Source organism: Staurois parvus, unplaced genomic scaffold, assembly GCF_062004578.1.
Source record: "Staurois parvus isolate SC_StPar_1 unplaced genomic scaffold, SC_StPar_1.0 ptg000177l, whole genome shotgun sequence".
Taxonomy (NCBI): Eukaryota; Metazoa; Chordata; class Amphibia; order Anura; family Ranidae; genus Staurois; species Staurois parvus.
Window position 1 is genome coordinate 6899884 of NW_028317973.1, and position 18350 is coordinate 6918233.

General features: G+C 48.4%; 1 protein-coding gene across 1 annotated transcript in view; it reads left to right on the top strand.

Moving 5' to 3' along the window:
- LOC149462310 (microsomal triglyceride transfer protein large subunit-like) overlaps positions 1 to 18008 on the top strand; it is a 153513-nt gene extending 135505 nt beyond the window's left edge. Inside the window, exon 16 of the mRNA XM_089677129.1 lies at positions 17702 to 18008. Within this exon, the coding sequence (XP_089533255.1) occupies positions 17702 to 17873 (172 nt within the window). The 3' untranslated portion in view covers positions 17874 to 18008. The remainder of the gene's footprint in view (positions 1 to 17701) is intronic.
- Positions 18009 to 18350: the final 342 nt, after the last annotated feature.

Here is an 18350-nt window from a genome sequence, read left to right on the forward strand (position 1 = left end):
CAAAAGTAACAATTACTAACATGATCTGTTGGCTCTCTCCAAATCATTGGCACAGCAAAAGGCATAGATGCCTTTTTTCCATTCAACCATTGCTCCAGTGCCGTCCCACAAGAATTGCAGCATATATGTGGTGCCCAGCTCTTGTCCTGGTCTCCTATCTTGCAGCCAAAATACAAGTTGTAGGCTTTCTTAATCATTCCTGTTATCCTCCTTTTTTGTGAGATAAAAGTTATTTCACCGCAGATATAGCAGAAATTATCTGCTTTATTCACACAAGTTCGAGGCATTACTGAGTAGCCTATATAAGCATAAAACGAAATGTAAAGACGCTGTCGAACTACAATCAGCTACAGATACTGCAGCTTTTATGCAGTGAAGTGATGCAATTAAAGGCTAATATTGCATCATCTCAGTATACATGCAATTTTCTATTGGTCACCAGTATCAATTGCGCAATATGCAGCTGAAGTTGCATCATAATTTTGAATGGCTTACGTCATTAGATGGGTGAATATATCATGGAAACTAGAGCCACTCAACATTTTTTAGGGTCATTTTCGTTTTCAGCACCCCAAAATTATGTAAGATTAGCTAATTTTATGCCCAAAACTTTTTACCTGTTGAACAGTGTTATCTGACAAAAATATGGATTGTCTATCACAATCCATTACAATCCCCCCTTAAAATGGCTATTTTATATCTAACTGTCCCTGTGTTCCTCTGATGTCCTATCTGCCTGGTGGCCCCCCCTTGGAACTCTTTTTGGTCGCATATAGAGCTCTTAGGTGGCTAGTCCATCCCTAGAGTCTCGATACGCACTGAGAAGGCCACAGTCAGGCACTGTCTTTCCCTGTTCATAGCTGCCTGTAGGAGAGGGGGATTTATAATACTTCTTACAAATGTGAATGATCAGGGGCCACAGTCTGTAAAGGAGTGTAGGACTCCCCTCCTTTGTGGGGGAGTTCGACATCATCATAGTTCATGAAAGTAGGGGAAACCTCGTTCACAGCCTTTCCAATTAATTTCTTAATGCAAGGGACTACACAACAGGCAACTACTGCCATCAGAACAATCATACCCAGGATAACCACCCCTACTTGGGCGAGGGCCTTTTGCCAACCACTCAGCCATTCAAACCACTGATCCCAGGGATGTGTAATACCTGGTTTTCCTTAAGCTCATTTGACCGGTCCTCCAGATTCTTGATGGCCAGTGTTACCTTCCAATTTGGGCCTGTATTATCTGGAATATACGTACAGCAGGTCATGGGTTTTGGTATCATTTTACAGACTCCCCCTTTTTCGGCTAGTATCATGTCGAGTGTCATACGATTTTGGAATGCCATGTTAGAAGTAGCTTCCAACTGCTCTGCGGATAGCAGAGGGGATACCTTCAAGGCATCTCATGTGTAGTTTACGAACTGTTGTTGGTTATAATAAATGTAGTTTACCCAATCCACATTCTTGTTTACGGTGATGAAAAGAAGTAGATATTCGAACCCTGCGGCTACTTGGTCTCTGGCCTTGAATTCATTTGGCACCCCCCTTGGGACCCCTATTGCGTCTATATAGACATGGGGGTCAAAACTCCCTTCTGGGGCATTTTGTTTCCTTCTTCTTAGCATGGGGGAGTCGGGCATCTCCTTGGGCATCGGTTCTGAGAGGATGTGTTGCGGCATTATAGCCTTGGCAAGGGTACATTCCCCCCTCCACCTCCCTGTCAGTCAGGTTCTGATTTTCTGGTCGCCACAGATCCAGAATATATCCCACAATGACACAACTTGGTTCTGGTTTAGATTTGGCCGGACTGTGCGGTCTCCCTCCTCCCTCGTGGTTGGCATAGCAGGTATAATTATCGGGATATACCAATACAATTTGGTACAAGAGGAAACAGAGGGCCCTGCTTGTTAGAGCTTACAATCTAGTAATTTGTGAATTACAGAGAATTAAACACACTTTTACAGACTTGCATCTAATTGTTCTGCACCCATTAACCCATTATAGTACAAACAGTGTACAATATATCTGGGCTCCAGCGTGTTCCACACTTTATGGCCCACAGGGAGCTAAACAGCCACAGCAGTATTCTAGCAGCAAACTTTCTTTGTGGGCCCTTGCTGCTTCTACAGAAAGAAAATCTTATGTTGTCTGTTACAAGTGCCAAAAGTATGAAGGGATGAATGGGAGTTCTTTGAAAATGTCCAGAAGAGACAGGTACGTGCAGGGTATTTACAGTTGTGTCCAAAATTATTCAACCCCCAATGCTGTAAAGGGGTTTAGGGACTATAGTGTACATTTGGAATTGTATTCAGAATCAAATCCTACAAGGACGTTGTAACTACCCAAATGCAACTAAAATGACATCAATTGTTTATGTAATACAGTAGTAAATGGTTCTTATGTGGTTTCTTCATTGCCACAATTATTCAACCCCTTAAAGACTACCACTCTGAAGAACAGAGGTTCATACAGGTGCTTTCCATCAGGTATTGAAAACACCTGTGGATGTCACCGAGCAGCAATCAAGCATAATAAGCACCAATTAGGCAGCTTTAAAATGACTGTGATACTCAGCTCCTTCTAGACATTTACTGGTGTGGTTACAAACATGGTGAAGGCAAGAGAATGGTCCAGGAAGACAAGAGAAGAGGTGATTTCTCTTCACAGGAAGGGCAATGGCTATAAGAAGATTGCAAAGATGTTAAACATACCAAGAGACACCTTAGGAAGCATCATTCGCAAATTCAAGGCAAAGGGCACTGTTGAAACGCTACCTGGTCGTGGCAGAAAGAAGATGCTGACTTCGACTGCTGTGCGCTACCTGAAGCGTAGAGTGGAGAGAAGTCCCCGTGTGACTGCTGAGGAACTGAGAAAAGATTTGTCAGATGTGGGTACAGAAGTTTCAGCCCAGACAATAAGACGCACACTGCGTAATGAAGGCCTCCGTGCCAGAACTCCCAGGCGTACCCCCTTGCTGTCTCCAAAGAATAAGAAGAGTCGACTGCAGTATGCCAAAAGCCATGTGGACAAACCACAAAAGTTGTGGGATAGTGTTCTGTGGACTGATGAAACAAAATTAGAAGTGTTTGGGCCCATGGATCAACGCTATGTTTGGAGGAGGAAGAACAAGGCCTATGATGAAAAGAACACCTTGCCTACTGTGAAGCATGGTGGAGGGTCAATCATGCTTTGGGGCTGTTTTGCTTCTGCAGGTACAGGGAAGCTTCAGCGTGTGCAAGGTACCATGAATTCTCTTCAGTACCAGGAGATATTGGATGGAAACGTGATGCAGTCCGTCACACACCTGAGGCTTGGGAGACGTTGGACCTTTCAACAGGACAATGATCCCAAGCATACCTCCAAGTCCACTAGAGCATGGTTGCAGAGGAAAGGCTGGAACATTTTGGAGTGGCCATCGCAGTCACCAGACTTAAATCCGATTGAGAACCTCTGGTGGGACTTAAAGAAAGCAGTTGCAGTGCGCAAGCCTAAGAATGTGACTGAACTGGAGGCCTTTGCCCATGAAGAATGGGCGAAGATACCCGTAGATCGCTGCAAGACACTTGTGTCAAGCTATGCTTCACGTTTAAAAGCTGTTATAACTGTAAAAGGATGCTGTACTAAGTACTAAGATTGAATGTCACTTGGGGGTTGAATAAAACTGATAATGCTGTGAGCACAGAAAAGACATTTGTGGTTATTTCATTATAACTGTTATGTTATATTTGTCTGACCTACAAGTGCCTCTTTAATGTAAATGTAAGCAAGATGACTGAATGATCAAAAGCAATGTCAAACTGGCCAAAACACTCAATTTCAGTGGGGGTTGAATAATTTTGGACACAACTGTAAGGGTGGCATGGTTGATGGGTAGAGTAGGAGAGTCAAAAAAGTAGAATGTAAAGACAGGGGTGGATTGACAACTCATGGGGCCCCCGGGCAATAGGGGATCATGGGGCCCCTGTGTCCTTGCCCATACCCAAAAAAAGCCTATAAAAGGTATCAGGGGCATTTCATGGGGCCCCCTACTGACCCCGGGCCCTCAGGCAGTGCCCAAATGCTCGAATGGTCAGTCCGCCCCTGTGTAAAGAGCACAGCACCCTTTGATTTTTTCCCTTTTGGGGATGTCAATCAGATCCTTAGATAGAGTATAGTAGAAAACTACTACCATATGAGACCACAGCAGAGTTGTGAGCACCCATCCTGTAACACCCAACAATGGGACAAGTTATGCACAAATTTAAATCTGCATCTGACACTGCCATATTTTTGTAAAGAATTAGGGCATCATTTACTGTTTATGATCATGTTGACTTATGATAAAAAAAAAATGGTAAATACACTTCTGTGATGTTTTCCGTGAAGACTTGCCAATAAGACTTGCCAAGTTCAATGGAAAGGTAGTAGACTTAGCTGCAATAGCAAGTGCTGCACAGGTTGGGCAATCTTCAAAAAAAAATGCACGCAGCCAGTATGTAAGGAATAAGTGTATGGCAGCCAGTTCAGGTCATGAATGAGTGGAAGCCTAGAAGAGAAGAGTCTACCTACCTGGTGGTGTTAATAGTTCACTTGGGGGCATGTAGCTGGTGACCTGGGCCACCATGTCTCATGGGTCTTGGGTGATTGGCACGACACCTGCGAACTAGGCTTGCAACCATTGGAATCAGTGAAAACCTTTGTAAGTGCATAATGTGCGATTCTTGGCATGGCCCTAAGGCCTTCTTTAGTGAGGAACCTGTGAAATATAGTGAACTGGAGGCATGGTTGCTGATATCTGGGACCCACCATTACTGTCATGTTTCACATGACTGTCATATGCCTTTAAGTGTTCGTTGTATTTTGACTCTGCAACTCCCTTTACTTTGGTTTAGTTCATGCTGTATAGATAGCCCACCCCTTTTCCCAGTAATGCATTTCAGCTTCAAACCTCATGTCATGAAGCAGATCACATTATGATCTTTTGACCTATCCGTTGTTCATTGTTGTAAGATTCTCTCAGTTTATGGAATAAACTTCACAAGATCTACAAGGTGTCATCTGATCGAGTCACTGCTTGTGTTATTCAACTAAGATTGGAGTTATCGATATCTCATCACAACTATAAGTTACAGAGATCACACTTTTAAAGCTTAGATTAGAGACAGACCAATTACTGAAAACTACACCAGCAGACCTTGTGGGAACTGGCTTAATAGCTGTTGGCCCAGCAGTATGAATCTTTCATTAACTTGCCCAGGGGAGTATAAAGCTTTGGTGAGGGAGGGGTGTAATTTAAAGGATACCTATAAGTATAGTTATGCTTTAAAATAAAATTGTGTTGTGCATATGCTGGGTATCACAACAGGTTCATTTAATAATTGGCCCCAATAGCACACATGCTTACCCTAACTATACTTCCCTGTAGCTCTGACTTGACATTGGGAGAAGAAAAGTATCTGGTACTTGCAGGTATCATGTGACTCACCTCCCTCCCAAGTGAAAGCACTGGCGCTTGGCAATTGGCCTTTCAGGCACCCAGTGTTGTCCCATGGAAGCTGGAAAAACTCTACAGTGATCACTATCTATTGCTTTCAATAAAAGATCAAAGAAAAGGTACATTTTTGCATCTGGTTGGAACCCCATGAAGGCGAAACCCTTGTGCCCTGAATTGGGAAAGGACGGGTTTACTTTATAGCTAAGCAGCCCCCCTCAGTTCTCAAATTCTCAAATTTCATACAACAAACTCTCTATTCCATCCTTGGTTTGTTTTTTTTTATAAAAGCCTGTAGGTCATTTTTTAACAAGCTACAAAACAAGACTTCAAATGACTTAACTACTGACTACCAAGATATTTTTATTTTGCCCAGATATACACATTAATTTTTTATTATTGATGCATGGGCTTCTAACAGATAAAATATGATGAATCTCTTTGAGAAAAGATTGGTTGTATAGAACTATTTAATAAGGGGTCCAATCCCTTTAGAAAAAAACATAGAAACCTGTGTGGATTAGGAAGGGTTCATTATAAAAGTTAATTGAATGTGCTTTCTACCTTTTTGCACAATTGCATTTTTTTTGGATAGAAATATCAGTTTACTTTTTTTTTGCTTCTTATAGTATTTCTTTAACTTATGGAGCAGGAGAGAAATATTTCGAGCTCAGTAATTAATTTGTATGCCCAAAAAAAGAATATACATAGTTTTTCATGACTAGTGCACCCGAGATAGGTTCATCCAGACCCCACTACACCACCATTACCCTTCCATACCAATCCCCTTTACTTACTATACTTACAGAAAACACAACACCAATTTTGGAGTAAATGGCCAGCACGGCCTTTTATTAACCAATCAAGTTTAAACACATCAACCATTCCTTATAACAGAAAACATAAAGAGTTGTCGTTGGTCTTTGAAGGCACCACCAAAACGATCCGAAATGCACCTGCGGACAACCATATTCCACTAGGCCTCCAGCCGCAACCAACCAGCTCGGAGACAACCATACTGTCCGCAGTGCAGCACCACCACCTTCCAGTTAAACCTCGGTTAACTGGGAATGTTCCCGGGCACACCATACCAACGATGGGTCCCACACCATTTTGTACCTCCAAGATAAGAACCGCCTCCAAAGACCAACCACTGCCCAGGAACCAAAATCACCCCCCCCCCCAGGAGGAACACAACATTCACCAAACAGGGCGGGCGGGAGGGAAGCTCTCTTTCCCACGTCCAGCTCCCAACTGACGCCCCTCCCCAGAACACTCCACCCTAAAGTGCAGGAGACCCCACCTACACTCTCCTCTACCAACCAGATCCCCCAGCTATCCTTTACCAACCCTAATGCTAACATTAACCCTTACACATCTTCCTTCCCACTCTGGGCCTAGTCATGCCTGCCCTGCGCTAATTCTTTTCTTCTTTTTCCGCTGCGGGCATTTCTTGACTAGTGCACCCGAGATAGGTTCATCCAGACCCCACTACACCACCATTACCCTTCCATACCAATCCCCTTTACTTACTATACTTACAGAAAACACAACACCAATTTTGGAGTAAATGGCCAGCACGGCCTTTTATTAACCAATCAAGTTTAAACACATCAACCATTCCTTATAACAGAAAACATAAAGAGTTGTCGTTGGTCTTTGAAGGCACCACCAAAACGATCCGAAATGCACCTGCGGACAACCATATTCCACTAGGCCTCCAGCCGCAACCAACCAGCTCGGAGACAACCATACTGTCCGCAGTGCAGCACCACCACCTTCCAGTTAAACCTCGGTTAACTGGGAATGTTCCCGGGCACACCATACCAACGATGGGTCCCACACCATTTTGTACCTCCAAGATAAGAACCGCCTCCAAAGACCAACCACCGCCACAGCACGCTGGGTGAGCCCTTACCCATGCGTGCCACACCACAACAAACCCCTCCGAACTCCATCCCTTAGACCCAGAGACCAGAAATCCGCTCCAACCGCAGTCAGATGTACCCCAGCACTCCAAAGATACCTCCAAGTATCCACCTCTAGCTCCAGATGCCGGACCACCAGCCCCCCATTACGGACAAAGAAGCGCCCCACCTCCTCGTCAACCTTCAGATCGATGCCACCCGCAGGAAGCACCAGGACATCCAGTGGGCCATCCCGTCGAGTCAAACGCTGCCCCCCTGCAGCACACGACCCCACAACATACCCGGCACACCCATCCAGCCGACAGAAGCTTCCTGCCTAGCCAACCCCAGCTGCCTACCAGTAGGCCTAACATCAGCCCTCCGGGCCCCCCAAGAACACATAGGAGTGACCCAGGATCCACACCAGGCCACACCGCTCCCTCTGAAAGAAAAGGACAAGCAATACCCCCAGGACAATACATCACCCAGACAGGACAGGCACTCCCCCCAGGCCATGACAACAGAACACGAGACCCCACTAGACCCCCAACAGATGCGGACGAACGCACAGTCGAAATCTCCGTGAATCCCACCTACCAATACGTGCGACCCATATCCAACAAACCCCACCCGGCAGCTTCCGTAGTAGCCCCCATCCAAAGCGAATGCGAAGCACACAAGGACGCATCCAACCAGCCGCCGTGAAACACCGTCAGAAAACTGACACAAAGGGAATTAAGAGGACCCCGCAGCGTGCCGGAAAAAAGGACCCCTGCCCCACCGGACGATGGGATAGAAAATCTGGCACCGCACCCACTGGGCACACATAAGATGCTGGAAGAGCAAAGAACTGCACCCCATGCACCATGCCCCAACTGGGCCATTCTAGACCGATGGACGAGCACCTCCACCCCAGTAAACCCAGCACACGACCACATCCCCCAATAACCCCCCAATAACTGATGTAGACGGACTACCAAACTCACCAAAACGCAATGCCCCCAAAAGGCCACCGCAAAGGCCGTACCGAAACAAACACCTCGAAGCCCGAAAGACACACAGACCGCAGGCGCACAAACCAAGACCCTAGCAACTCAACGGACACCGGATGCCGTGAATCCCTCAGCGATGAGCCCTACGGGAACCCCGAAGGGCCTGTCGAACCCAAAAAGGCTTTTGTGAAAACCCCGACACCCCAGCCACTTAAGAAGAAGGCCAAACCAGCCAACCGGCAATCAAACACAGCAGCCGACACCCCCTGCTCTAATTTCCGTGCCAAAATTACAACACAGCGAACCCACCTCAGGCCCCCACAGATCAATATTGACCCGCTGCAGCAGGTCCACCACTCCCGCCAGTAAAAAATGCACCTGCGGACAACCATATGCCACTAGGCCTCCAGACGCAACCAACCAGGTCGGAGACAACCATACCATCCGCAGTGCAGCACCACCACCTGCCAGTTAAACCTTGGTTAACTGGAATGTACCCGGGCACACCATACCAACGATGGGTCCCACACCATGTAAGTCGAGTATGCAGACCATGTCGCCACACTCCCCGACTACCGGATCCAGCCTGCAACGACCCCAAGGCAAAATCCCACAGCCAGTCGGGACAAGGAACCCCGTGGTGCTCCTCCCCCAGCACCAACCCCCGGAATGTGTCCCACTGAAAATGAGCCAAAGCGACAACCAGAGTTTGCTCAATCCCAGGAAGATGCACAGCATGAAGAAAAATGGTCAGCTGCAGGCAACGCAACACGAAATGGCGAAGCAGGCCAACCACCGACCGCGAAGAAGCCGAGACCCGATTGAAGACCCGGACCACCCCCAAAATGTTACACCGAAAATGAACCTTTACTTCCGAAAAATGCTCCCCCCACACGGCAACTACCAGCACCACCGGAAAAAAATACCAACACCACCAAGATACGAAGAACAAACCCCCCGCCTCCCACCAGGAAGCAGGCCATGGAACTGCGCTCCACCGACTTCAGCAAAAAGGCCCCATACCCCACGGAAGCCGCCGCATCCGGGAACAAATCCAGGTCAAAATAGCTCCCAGGGCCAGACATCCACAGAGCTCGCCTGTTGAAGGAATCCAAAAAGGTGAGCCAAATCTGCAATCGGCGGCAGAACACCCAACCCATCGGCAGTATACGGTAAGCGAAGGTAAGCTTTGCCCAACAACGACTGCCAGGCCCGCAGCTGAAACTTACACTTGCCCAGTACCCCACTAATCTCAACTTTGAAGGCCAACAGCTTGTCCTCAGGCAGCCGGCCCTCCACAGCTCCGGAATCCAAACAACGCCCAGGAAAGTAATCACCGCAGCCGGGCCCTCCGTGTTGTCCAACGCCAGCGGAATAACGAAACGTTGTGCAATGTGTTGCAAAGTGGCCAGCAAAAACTGCACATACCCCGGAAGCTGGCGGACCCACACAAAGAAAATCATCTAGATAACGGATGACCGCAGGCACCCCGGAGACATCCCGCACCACCCATTCCATGCAGGAACTGAACTGCTCGAACAAAGCGTAGGATATAAAACACCCCATGAGAAGGCACTTCACAACATAAAACGAGCCCTCCCAACGACAACCCAAAAACACGAAGACCGGCCGGATGTACCCACAACAGCCGAAGCGCTGACTCAATATCCCATAACGCCAGGAGCGCACCAAGCCCATACCGAAGAACCCAGAAAACTGCCGCATTGAACGACGTATAATACACCGCACCTGACTCTGTATCGATGGCGTTGGTCACCGACCCCACTGCCAGTAAGGACAGGTGAGGAATTAACTGAAACGCATGAGGCTCCGTTTTGGGCACAACCCCCCAAGGGAGAAAAAGGAAACGGGCCGCCCACGCGGTCTAAACCCACTTCCTTACGCAACTTATCCGAAAACACCGCTGCATACTGCAAGGCCGACCGTGAGTTCCGCGCTAAAAGGAGGAATCGAAGTCAAAGTACACGGGATGAGGAAACCCTCCGAACAAAACTGGAACCGCCAGCAGAACCCCTACGCTTTGAGGCTGATTGTCCCGGGGAGAACGAACCACCAGCCCACCCCGAAAACAGACCAGAGGGCCTCGCCGGAGTCATGAGCTGTATCCAAAGGCCACGGACCGTATTGTCCCAGCGCAATGACGGGTAAACCGCCCTACGCTGCCGAAACTGTGCATCGCACCGTAGCCCAGCGATCCCCCCTTAAACCCAGGAGCCTTGCTAATAGCGTCAAGGGAACAGAAAACGCCGAGCAATGCTCAGGGGCCGTTTCCCCAATGACACTGGCCACAATCGCGAAAGCCTGCAACCAATTAGCAAAAGCACGCGGGATAAACGAAAAAGAACGCCGCTTCTCCGCGTCCTCCCGCCTCGTCAACCCTCGACCCATCGACAGGCAGCCGCTCCAAGAGCAAGAGCGTGAAGATCCCGACATACACACCTCACCCAATCTACTCCCGTACATCCGAATGTCAATGCACACCAACGGGCCCTCGAACCACAGGCACACTGCGAAGCCGCCCGGCCCAGGCACCCCCTGCACCCTCACCCAAAACCGTGGATGGGGCCGCCTAGCCCAGAGCACCGGACCCCGCCGTAACCACCCCGGACCCTAACCCAGAGAAGAAAACACCAGGCCCCCGTGCGTCCCCATTATCCTGCCCTAGGCCCCCGCAAACATCCCTACCTGCAGGCGGGAATCACACAGAAACAGGCCCAGCACCCCCACTACCGCCCAGCGCAAAGCGCCGCAACAAGTCCCCAGCCGGACCGCAAAACGCAGACCCCCGCACCAATACCCAACGAGATGACGCCGCCCCCCGACACCGCAGAAGCCCGCCCCCAACAGTTCCCGGAGAGCAGCAGAAAAGAAGAGAGCAGACCCCAAAAAAAAAAAATGGTAACTCACCAGGCTGCCCAGGAGACGTCCCAGCAGCCGCGCGTCCAAAATCCATCGGCGCCGAGCGGCCAGCAGTCGCCCCCGGATCGGGTTCCGACAGCTCGCCCTCCGATCGGTCCTCCTCCTCTCGATGACTGGATGGCCTCCCAGTCCCAGGAGCCACGGGTCCCGCAGGGCTGTGCCGCTCCTGCCGCCCAGCACCAGCCACGCTCCCTGACGACCCTGGGCACTTGCCAGCCCTCCGCCTAGCGCTGCACCTGTGGAAAATTTTTTTTTTTTTTTTTTTTTTTTTTTTTTTTTTTTTTGACGGAGCCACTGCTCCATGCTGACAGAGGGCCCGCCGGCCGCAGCACCAGACAGCCCGGCAGCTGCAGCAGGACATCTCCCTCGCCGGGCACCCTCCCTGACAGGTACCTTGTCAGCGGAGGAGCCGCTGTCATCCCGTCCTCACTGGCGTGCGGGCGGGGGGCGGGGCTTCGTCCACGAGTGACCCCGCCCCCCCGAACTCCGCCGAAGCCTAGGATTCCTCCCGGCCTCCCCGGGAGCAGAGGCAGGAGATCGCCCTGCCAGCGGGGGCCGGAGGGTCCCGAGTGGGGCTCCCATCATGGAGCCGAGCCCAGGGCTAGTAGGGAGAACGGGGGAAAGCTCTCCGGAGGCGCAGACCGCCCAGCACCTGGGCGCTCCCGCCCAACTACCTCCGAGGAGCCCGGGCCCTGCAGAAAAGCAGAGACCCGGCTCCGCAGCCAGGCCCTCCCCTTGGAGGCCGCAGACTCACCCAGCCCGGCCCAACCGTCCTTCTCATCCTGGCCTCCCCACAGGCAGACACAGGAGAGCGCCCTGCCAGCGGGGCCGGAGGGTCCCGAGTGGGGCTCCCGTTCTGGTCCTGAGCTCTCTGTGGGGCGGGCAAAATTGCTCCGGAGGCCTAAGCACATGGGCGCTCCTGCCCCCCTGCCGCTGGTGACTAGCCCGGGCCCCGCAGGGAGGCAGAGACCCGGCTCCGCAGCCAGTACAGCCCCTGCAAGCCGCAGCTGGGCCAATTGTCCCTCCCTGGCAGCTGCCACTGTACCTGAACCGCAGGGAAGGACACCCTGGTGGAGGGCGAGAGGGAAGCTCTCTTTCCCACGTCCAGCTCCCAACTGACGCCCCTCCCCAGAACACTCCACCCTAAAGTGCAGGAGACCCCACCTACACTCTCCTCTACCAACCAGATCCCCCAGCTATCCTTTACCAACCCTAATGCTAACATTAACCCTTACACATCTTCCTTCCCACTCTGGGCCTAGTCATGCCTGCCCTGCGCTAATTCTTTTCTTCTTTTTCCGCTGCGGGCATTTCTTTCTGTATTTTTAAAAGGCCACAGATTTGTTTTTTTTAAATTCATGGCTCATTCTCACAAAAGATAAGGTGTACTTTCATCTAGTACTGTTTCTTTAAGTCTTGCAGCTGCTTTATAGATAATTGTTATAAAATAATAATATTTGCAGTGAAAACCTTGAATCACAGCACAAAAGGCACCCCTATCTCTTGCATTATTTAACAGTCCTCCAGATTTGTATGCTTTAAAAGCCACCCAGAATTATATTTCCCCAGACAAAATATGACTCATGTTCCTATTAGATTGCTGATAAAAAGCAGATGAGAGTGGCCTGGTTTACCAATAGTCTGTTTTATCACAAGCCACAAAGAAGAGATATTACTGCTTGCAGAGAATAGTACATCTGCCCTACGGCAGCAAAAAGCATCATTTTAATGGCACTGTCTCAGAAATAGATGACTGGTTCTATATTTACGGTGCACTGGGCAGTTTATAAACTGCTCCACCAATTGTTTACCAAACAAGCCTTCAAATTTAAAGTCCCACGCCTTTTCAAATTAGATTTGATTTGTGTTATTTATTATATTTATTAACCACTTCAATACTGGGCACTTTCACCCCCTTCCTGCCCAGCGCTCTGGCACTTTGAATGACAATTGCACGGTCATACAACACTATGCCCATATGACATTTTTTTCACACAAATATAGCTTTCTTTTGGTGGTATTTTATCACCACTGGGTTTTTTTTATTTTTTGCTAAACAAATGAAAAAATAAATAAAAAAAAAAGACTTTTTTTTAGTTTCTGTTATAAAATTATACAAATAAGTGATTTTTCTCCTTCACTGAGGTGTGCTGATGAGGCTGCACTGATGGGCACTGATAGGCTGCACAGTTGGGCATAAAGGGCACTGATGAGGCTGCACTGATATTCGGCACTGATAGGCAGCACTGATGGGCACTAGTAGATGGCACTGAAGGTGGCACTGATGGGAACTAATAGGCGGCACTGATGGGCACTGGCAGATGGCACTGAAGGTGGCACTGATGGGATCGGGGGAACTGATGAGGAGGCATTGATAGGCAGCACTTATGGGGCTGCATTGATAATCAGGGCACAGTGCCATGATAATCTGTGTAAACGCTCCTGCCCAGGGGCGGACTGACAACTCATGGGGCCCCCGGGCAATAGGGGATCATGGGGCCCCTGTGTCCTTGCCCAAACTCAAAAAGGCCTATGAAAAAGGTATGAGGGGCATCTCATGGGGCCCCTTACTGACCCCCGGCCCTCGGGCAGTGCCCAAGTTTCCAAATGGTCAGTCCGCCCTTGCTCCTGCCACACTTTCCTATTACTGGCTTTCCTGCCCTCACGCTGTGACAGCGCGTGAGGAAAGGACTTCCGATAACCAACAAGTGTGTTTACATTGTGATTGGCCCTTTATCCCAATCTGTGACCAGCTGTATCTGAAGGACACAGCGATCACAGATGCAGCAGGTGTGCAGGGGGCGTGGTTGTGGGAGGACATCTATGGACACCTTCCCAGAACTGGATGCCCATGTTGTAGCCGTCGTTCAGTTATAGCGCAGTCAAGAACTGGTTAAAGCAGTATTAAACCCAAAAGCAAACATTTATTATATTGCAGTTTATCAATTCTTAGATGTAATTGCTGCATTAGTTTTCTTTTTTAGGCTTTCTTTCTTCCATATTCATCTTTTGCTCTTGCCAGTAAGTCTTGTTTTTCATAAGAACAAGCTGTCCTGCAAATGTATCATTTATATGGATGAGACACACCATTCATCACTGACAGGGGTGTTAACGATGGTCAGCTTTCATTTATTTATTTAAAACCTTTATCCCAAAAGGAAAAAAAAATGTGTTTCTGTAACTGCTTATAAAGTGTGAACTGGAGTTTGGTTTCAATCTGTTAGTGTATTTGAATCTACTAGTCAGGGGCGGACTGACCATTTGGAAAGTCGGGCACTGCCCGAGGGCCCGGGGTCAGTAGGGGACCCCATGAGATGCCCCTGGTACCTTTTTCATAGGCTTTTTTGAGTTTAGGCAAGGACACAGGGGCCCCATGATCCCCTATTGCATAGTGCACAGAAGTTGCCAACTGTCTGCAGAGTCAATAGCTAAAGATCTCCAAACTTTGTGTGGCCTTCAGAGTAGCACAACAGTGCGTAGAGAGCTTCATGGAATGGGTTTCCATGCCCAAGCAGCTGTATCCAAGCCTTACATCACCAAGTGCTATGCAAAGCGTCAGATGCAGTGGTGTAAAGCACTCCGCTACTGATCTCTAGAGCAGTGGAGACATGTTCTCTGGAGTGACAAATCACTCTTCTTTGTCTGGCAATCCTATGGACATGTCTGGGTTTGACGGTTGCCAGGAGAATGATACTTGCCTGACTGCATTGTGAAAAGTGTAAAGTTTGGTGGAGGGGGGATTATGGTGTGGGGTTGTTTTTCAGGGGTTGGGCATGGCCCCTTAGTTCCAGTGAGGTGAACTCTTAAGATGTCAGTATACAAAGACATTTTGGATAATTTCATGCTCCCACCTTTGTGGGAACAGTTTGGGGATGGCCCCTTCCTGGTCCAAAATGACTGCGTACCAGTGCACTAAGTATGGTCCATAAAGACATGTATGAGCGCGTTTGGGGTGGAGGTACTTGAGTCCTGACCTCAACCTGATAGAACACCTTTGGGATGATTTTGAGTGGAGGCTGCGAGCCAGGCCTTCTCGTCCGATATCAGTGACTGACCTCACAAATGCACTTCTGGAAGAATGGTCAAACATTCGCATAGACACACTCCTAAACCTTGTGGACAGCCTTCCCAGAAGAGTTGAAGCTGTTATAGCTGCAAAAGGTGAGCCATCTCAATAATTAACCCTACAGACTAAGACTGGGATGTCATTAAAGTTTATCTGTGTGTAATACTTTTGGCAATATAGTGTACATGGCTTCCCGAAAACATCATAGCACCCAGCAACAGTGGTGTATTTAGGTTTTGTGCTGCCCTAGGCAACACAAAAAGTGTCCTACCCCTCTGTCCCCAGCGGAGAGAGCCTGACACTTAACAACACCCCCCCCTCTAGACGCAGAGAGAGACTGACTCTGACCAACACCTCCCCCCCGCGGAGAGAGATTGACAGGGACCAACACCATCATCCCTTTCCCCCCCGCGGAGATAGACTGACATCAACCTACACTAACCCCCCCATGGAGAGAGCCTGGCACCGACCAACGCCCCCCCCCCCGAGGAGAGAGACTGACACCAACCAACACCCCCCTCCCCCCAGAGAGACTGACACCGACCAACACCCCCCCTACCCCCTGTGGAGAGAGACTGACACCGACCAACACTACCCCCCCTCTCCCCGCAAAAAGAGACTGACACTGGCCAATACAACCCCCCACGGAGAAAGACTGACACCGACCAGCACCCCCCCTCTCCCCGCAAAGAGAGACTGACACCGACCAACATCACCTTCCACTACCATTGCACCCCATACACCAGCCACCCCCACCCCCCAGCAAGAGAGAGACACTCACTTTCACAGCTCCAGACATCCCTGGGAAGGAGAGTCGGGCTCTGCATACACCGTCAAGCAGCCCGCAGTCTGTCTCGGATCCCATCTAGTCCCCATGCCGCGTGTGTCTCTTCTTCCATCTCCTCTTCCAGGGGGCAGTGCTGCCCCTCCTGAAAAATGCTGCCTTAGGCAAATGCCTTGTTTACCTTGTGGTAAATACGCCCCTGCCCAGCAACAGTACTCCTCTCAAGAACCCTCAACCCAATGCAGGCAAAGGCTGGCTGTTGGGAGGGGGTATGAAAATATCAAAATGTCTTGATGGGTGAGCCTCCATGATTAATTTTCTGTACAGGAGAGAAGCCTGTACAGCTGTGTAGGAATGTGCATGAAATGCTGGCATTCAGATTTCAAGTGTATTTAAAGTCAAATGTTTTATAGAGCATAATTAAATCCTATGACAGTTTTTTTCTGTCTGTGCCCATTGTGGAGACTTCACTTTACTTTTTTGTCTCAGGACATGAATATAAATCTCTTCACAGTAAGGGGAAATTCCCTCTTAGATAGTTGTCACCAAAAAGGTGCCCCCCTTGTAGATTTCCAGTCACCTCCTTGTGTTCCTAGGTGCTCTACGGGGTCAAACCCACTAGCTAGTGGCCTACAGTAAAACGAGTCACCCTGGATCTGGGTTGTTGAGACAGTTTCCAGTCCAGGAGCTCAATTCAGACCCAAATGTCTGCTCATGTGCACATATTAAGAGTCCGAAACCCTGCACACTACATCTTCATCCTCTTGATCTGCATCCCCTACAACCTTTATTTATACCTGGAGAACACTTTTTGCAGGACCCTGGGCTTCCGGTTAGGGCTCTGAGGTTAGTCTGCATGCCTAAAGCCTATGTGACATAGGAGCCCAGGCCTCCTGGAGCATCACACAATTTGAGGGATGCTAAACCACCGCCAAGAAGATGAACTTCATTTTAGGCTAGACAGCACTACTATACTATAGTTACTTATGTTGGGTGTTCATTAATACATTTTTTAAAATAGTTAAGCCTTATCTCTAATTCACTAAACTTGAACCAAAAGAATTCCTACTAATATTGTAACCTCTGTCATATCCCTGTCTGGCGTGACAGTGAGTATTATAGACATTTATTAAAGGTCAGGAATGTAAAACTGCTACAACATGCTATCAAAAGCTCATTTATGGCATTCACACTTATCCGGTCCCATGAACTTTTTGAATGGACTTGCTAACACACAGGAACAGAAAAAAAATGGACAGGTAGAATTTTTTCTGAGGCAGTGCACCACAACACAGTGTAGTGCATTGCAGTGCTTTGTGGTGCTTCACAATGCATATGCGTCAGAGCTGCAATAGGTGAATGCATTGCGGTCTTATTTTAAATAAATATAACATGCTTTGAGGTGCGATGTGGTGATGTTGAGGTGTCTTTGAGCCCTGAGAATCACTCTGATAAAATGTTTGTAATCCTTTAACAGCATGTACAAATCCCATGTCTATCTACTGCTGATAACTAACATCTATTTTCTTCTTTCTCCCTACAGAGAAACATACATTATAACTGAATCCTATCCAGAGGCACACACAACCCATACAGTGCGAAAAGGAAGAAAATCGACATTGTGGGGGCGAGATTTCCCCTTTCACCATGCTAACTCAGAGATGTGTGGCTCACTGAAGGAAGAGGAGGATATAATCACAAAGTTGACAGCATGACAGTGACAGACCTTTATCTCCCACAGCCATGTACTGTGCCCTGCTAATTAACAGGCATGTCCACAAAACTTGTTACACAGCTGCACAATGACTTTGTAATTTGAAGAGGTCAATAAAATCCATTGTGAAGAAAAATCAGCCTGTGCTAGAGTGACTCTATATAAAGCTGAGGCTTAAGGTGTGCTTCCATTGTCAGAGAAATGTTTGTCTTTCTGAATGAAGTCTCCAACACGCTAGGAGAGGATCTGCCTAATGTTTCATTATTTTATAGGTCCTCACAGTACATTTATGTTTCTTGAAATGAATTTTAATAAAGCCACAATGTGTTTCATTAAAAGTCAATGTTATTTAAAATAACAGAAAAATAATAGATATTTTTTATCATGCAGCACCATAAAATACCATGATGCTTTGCAGGAGGGCAAACACATGTACATTACATGGCTTTATTATAATATGGGAAATAACTAGTAGGAA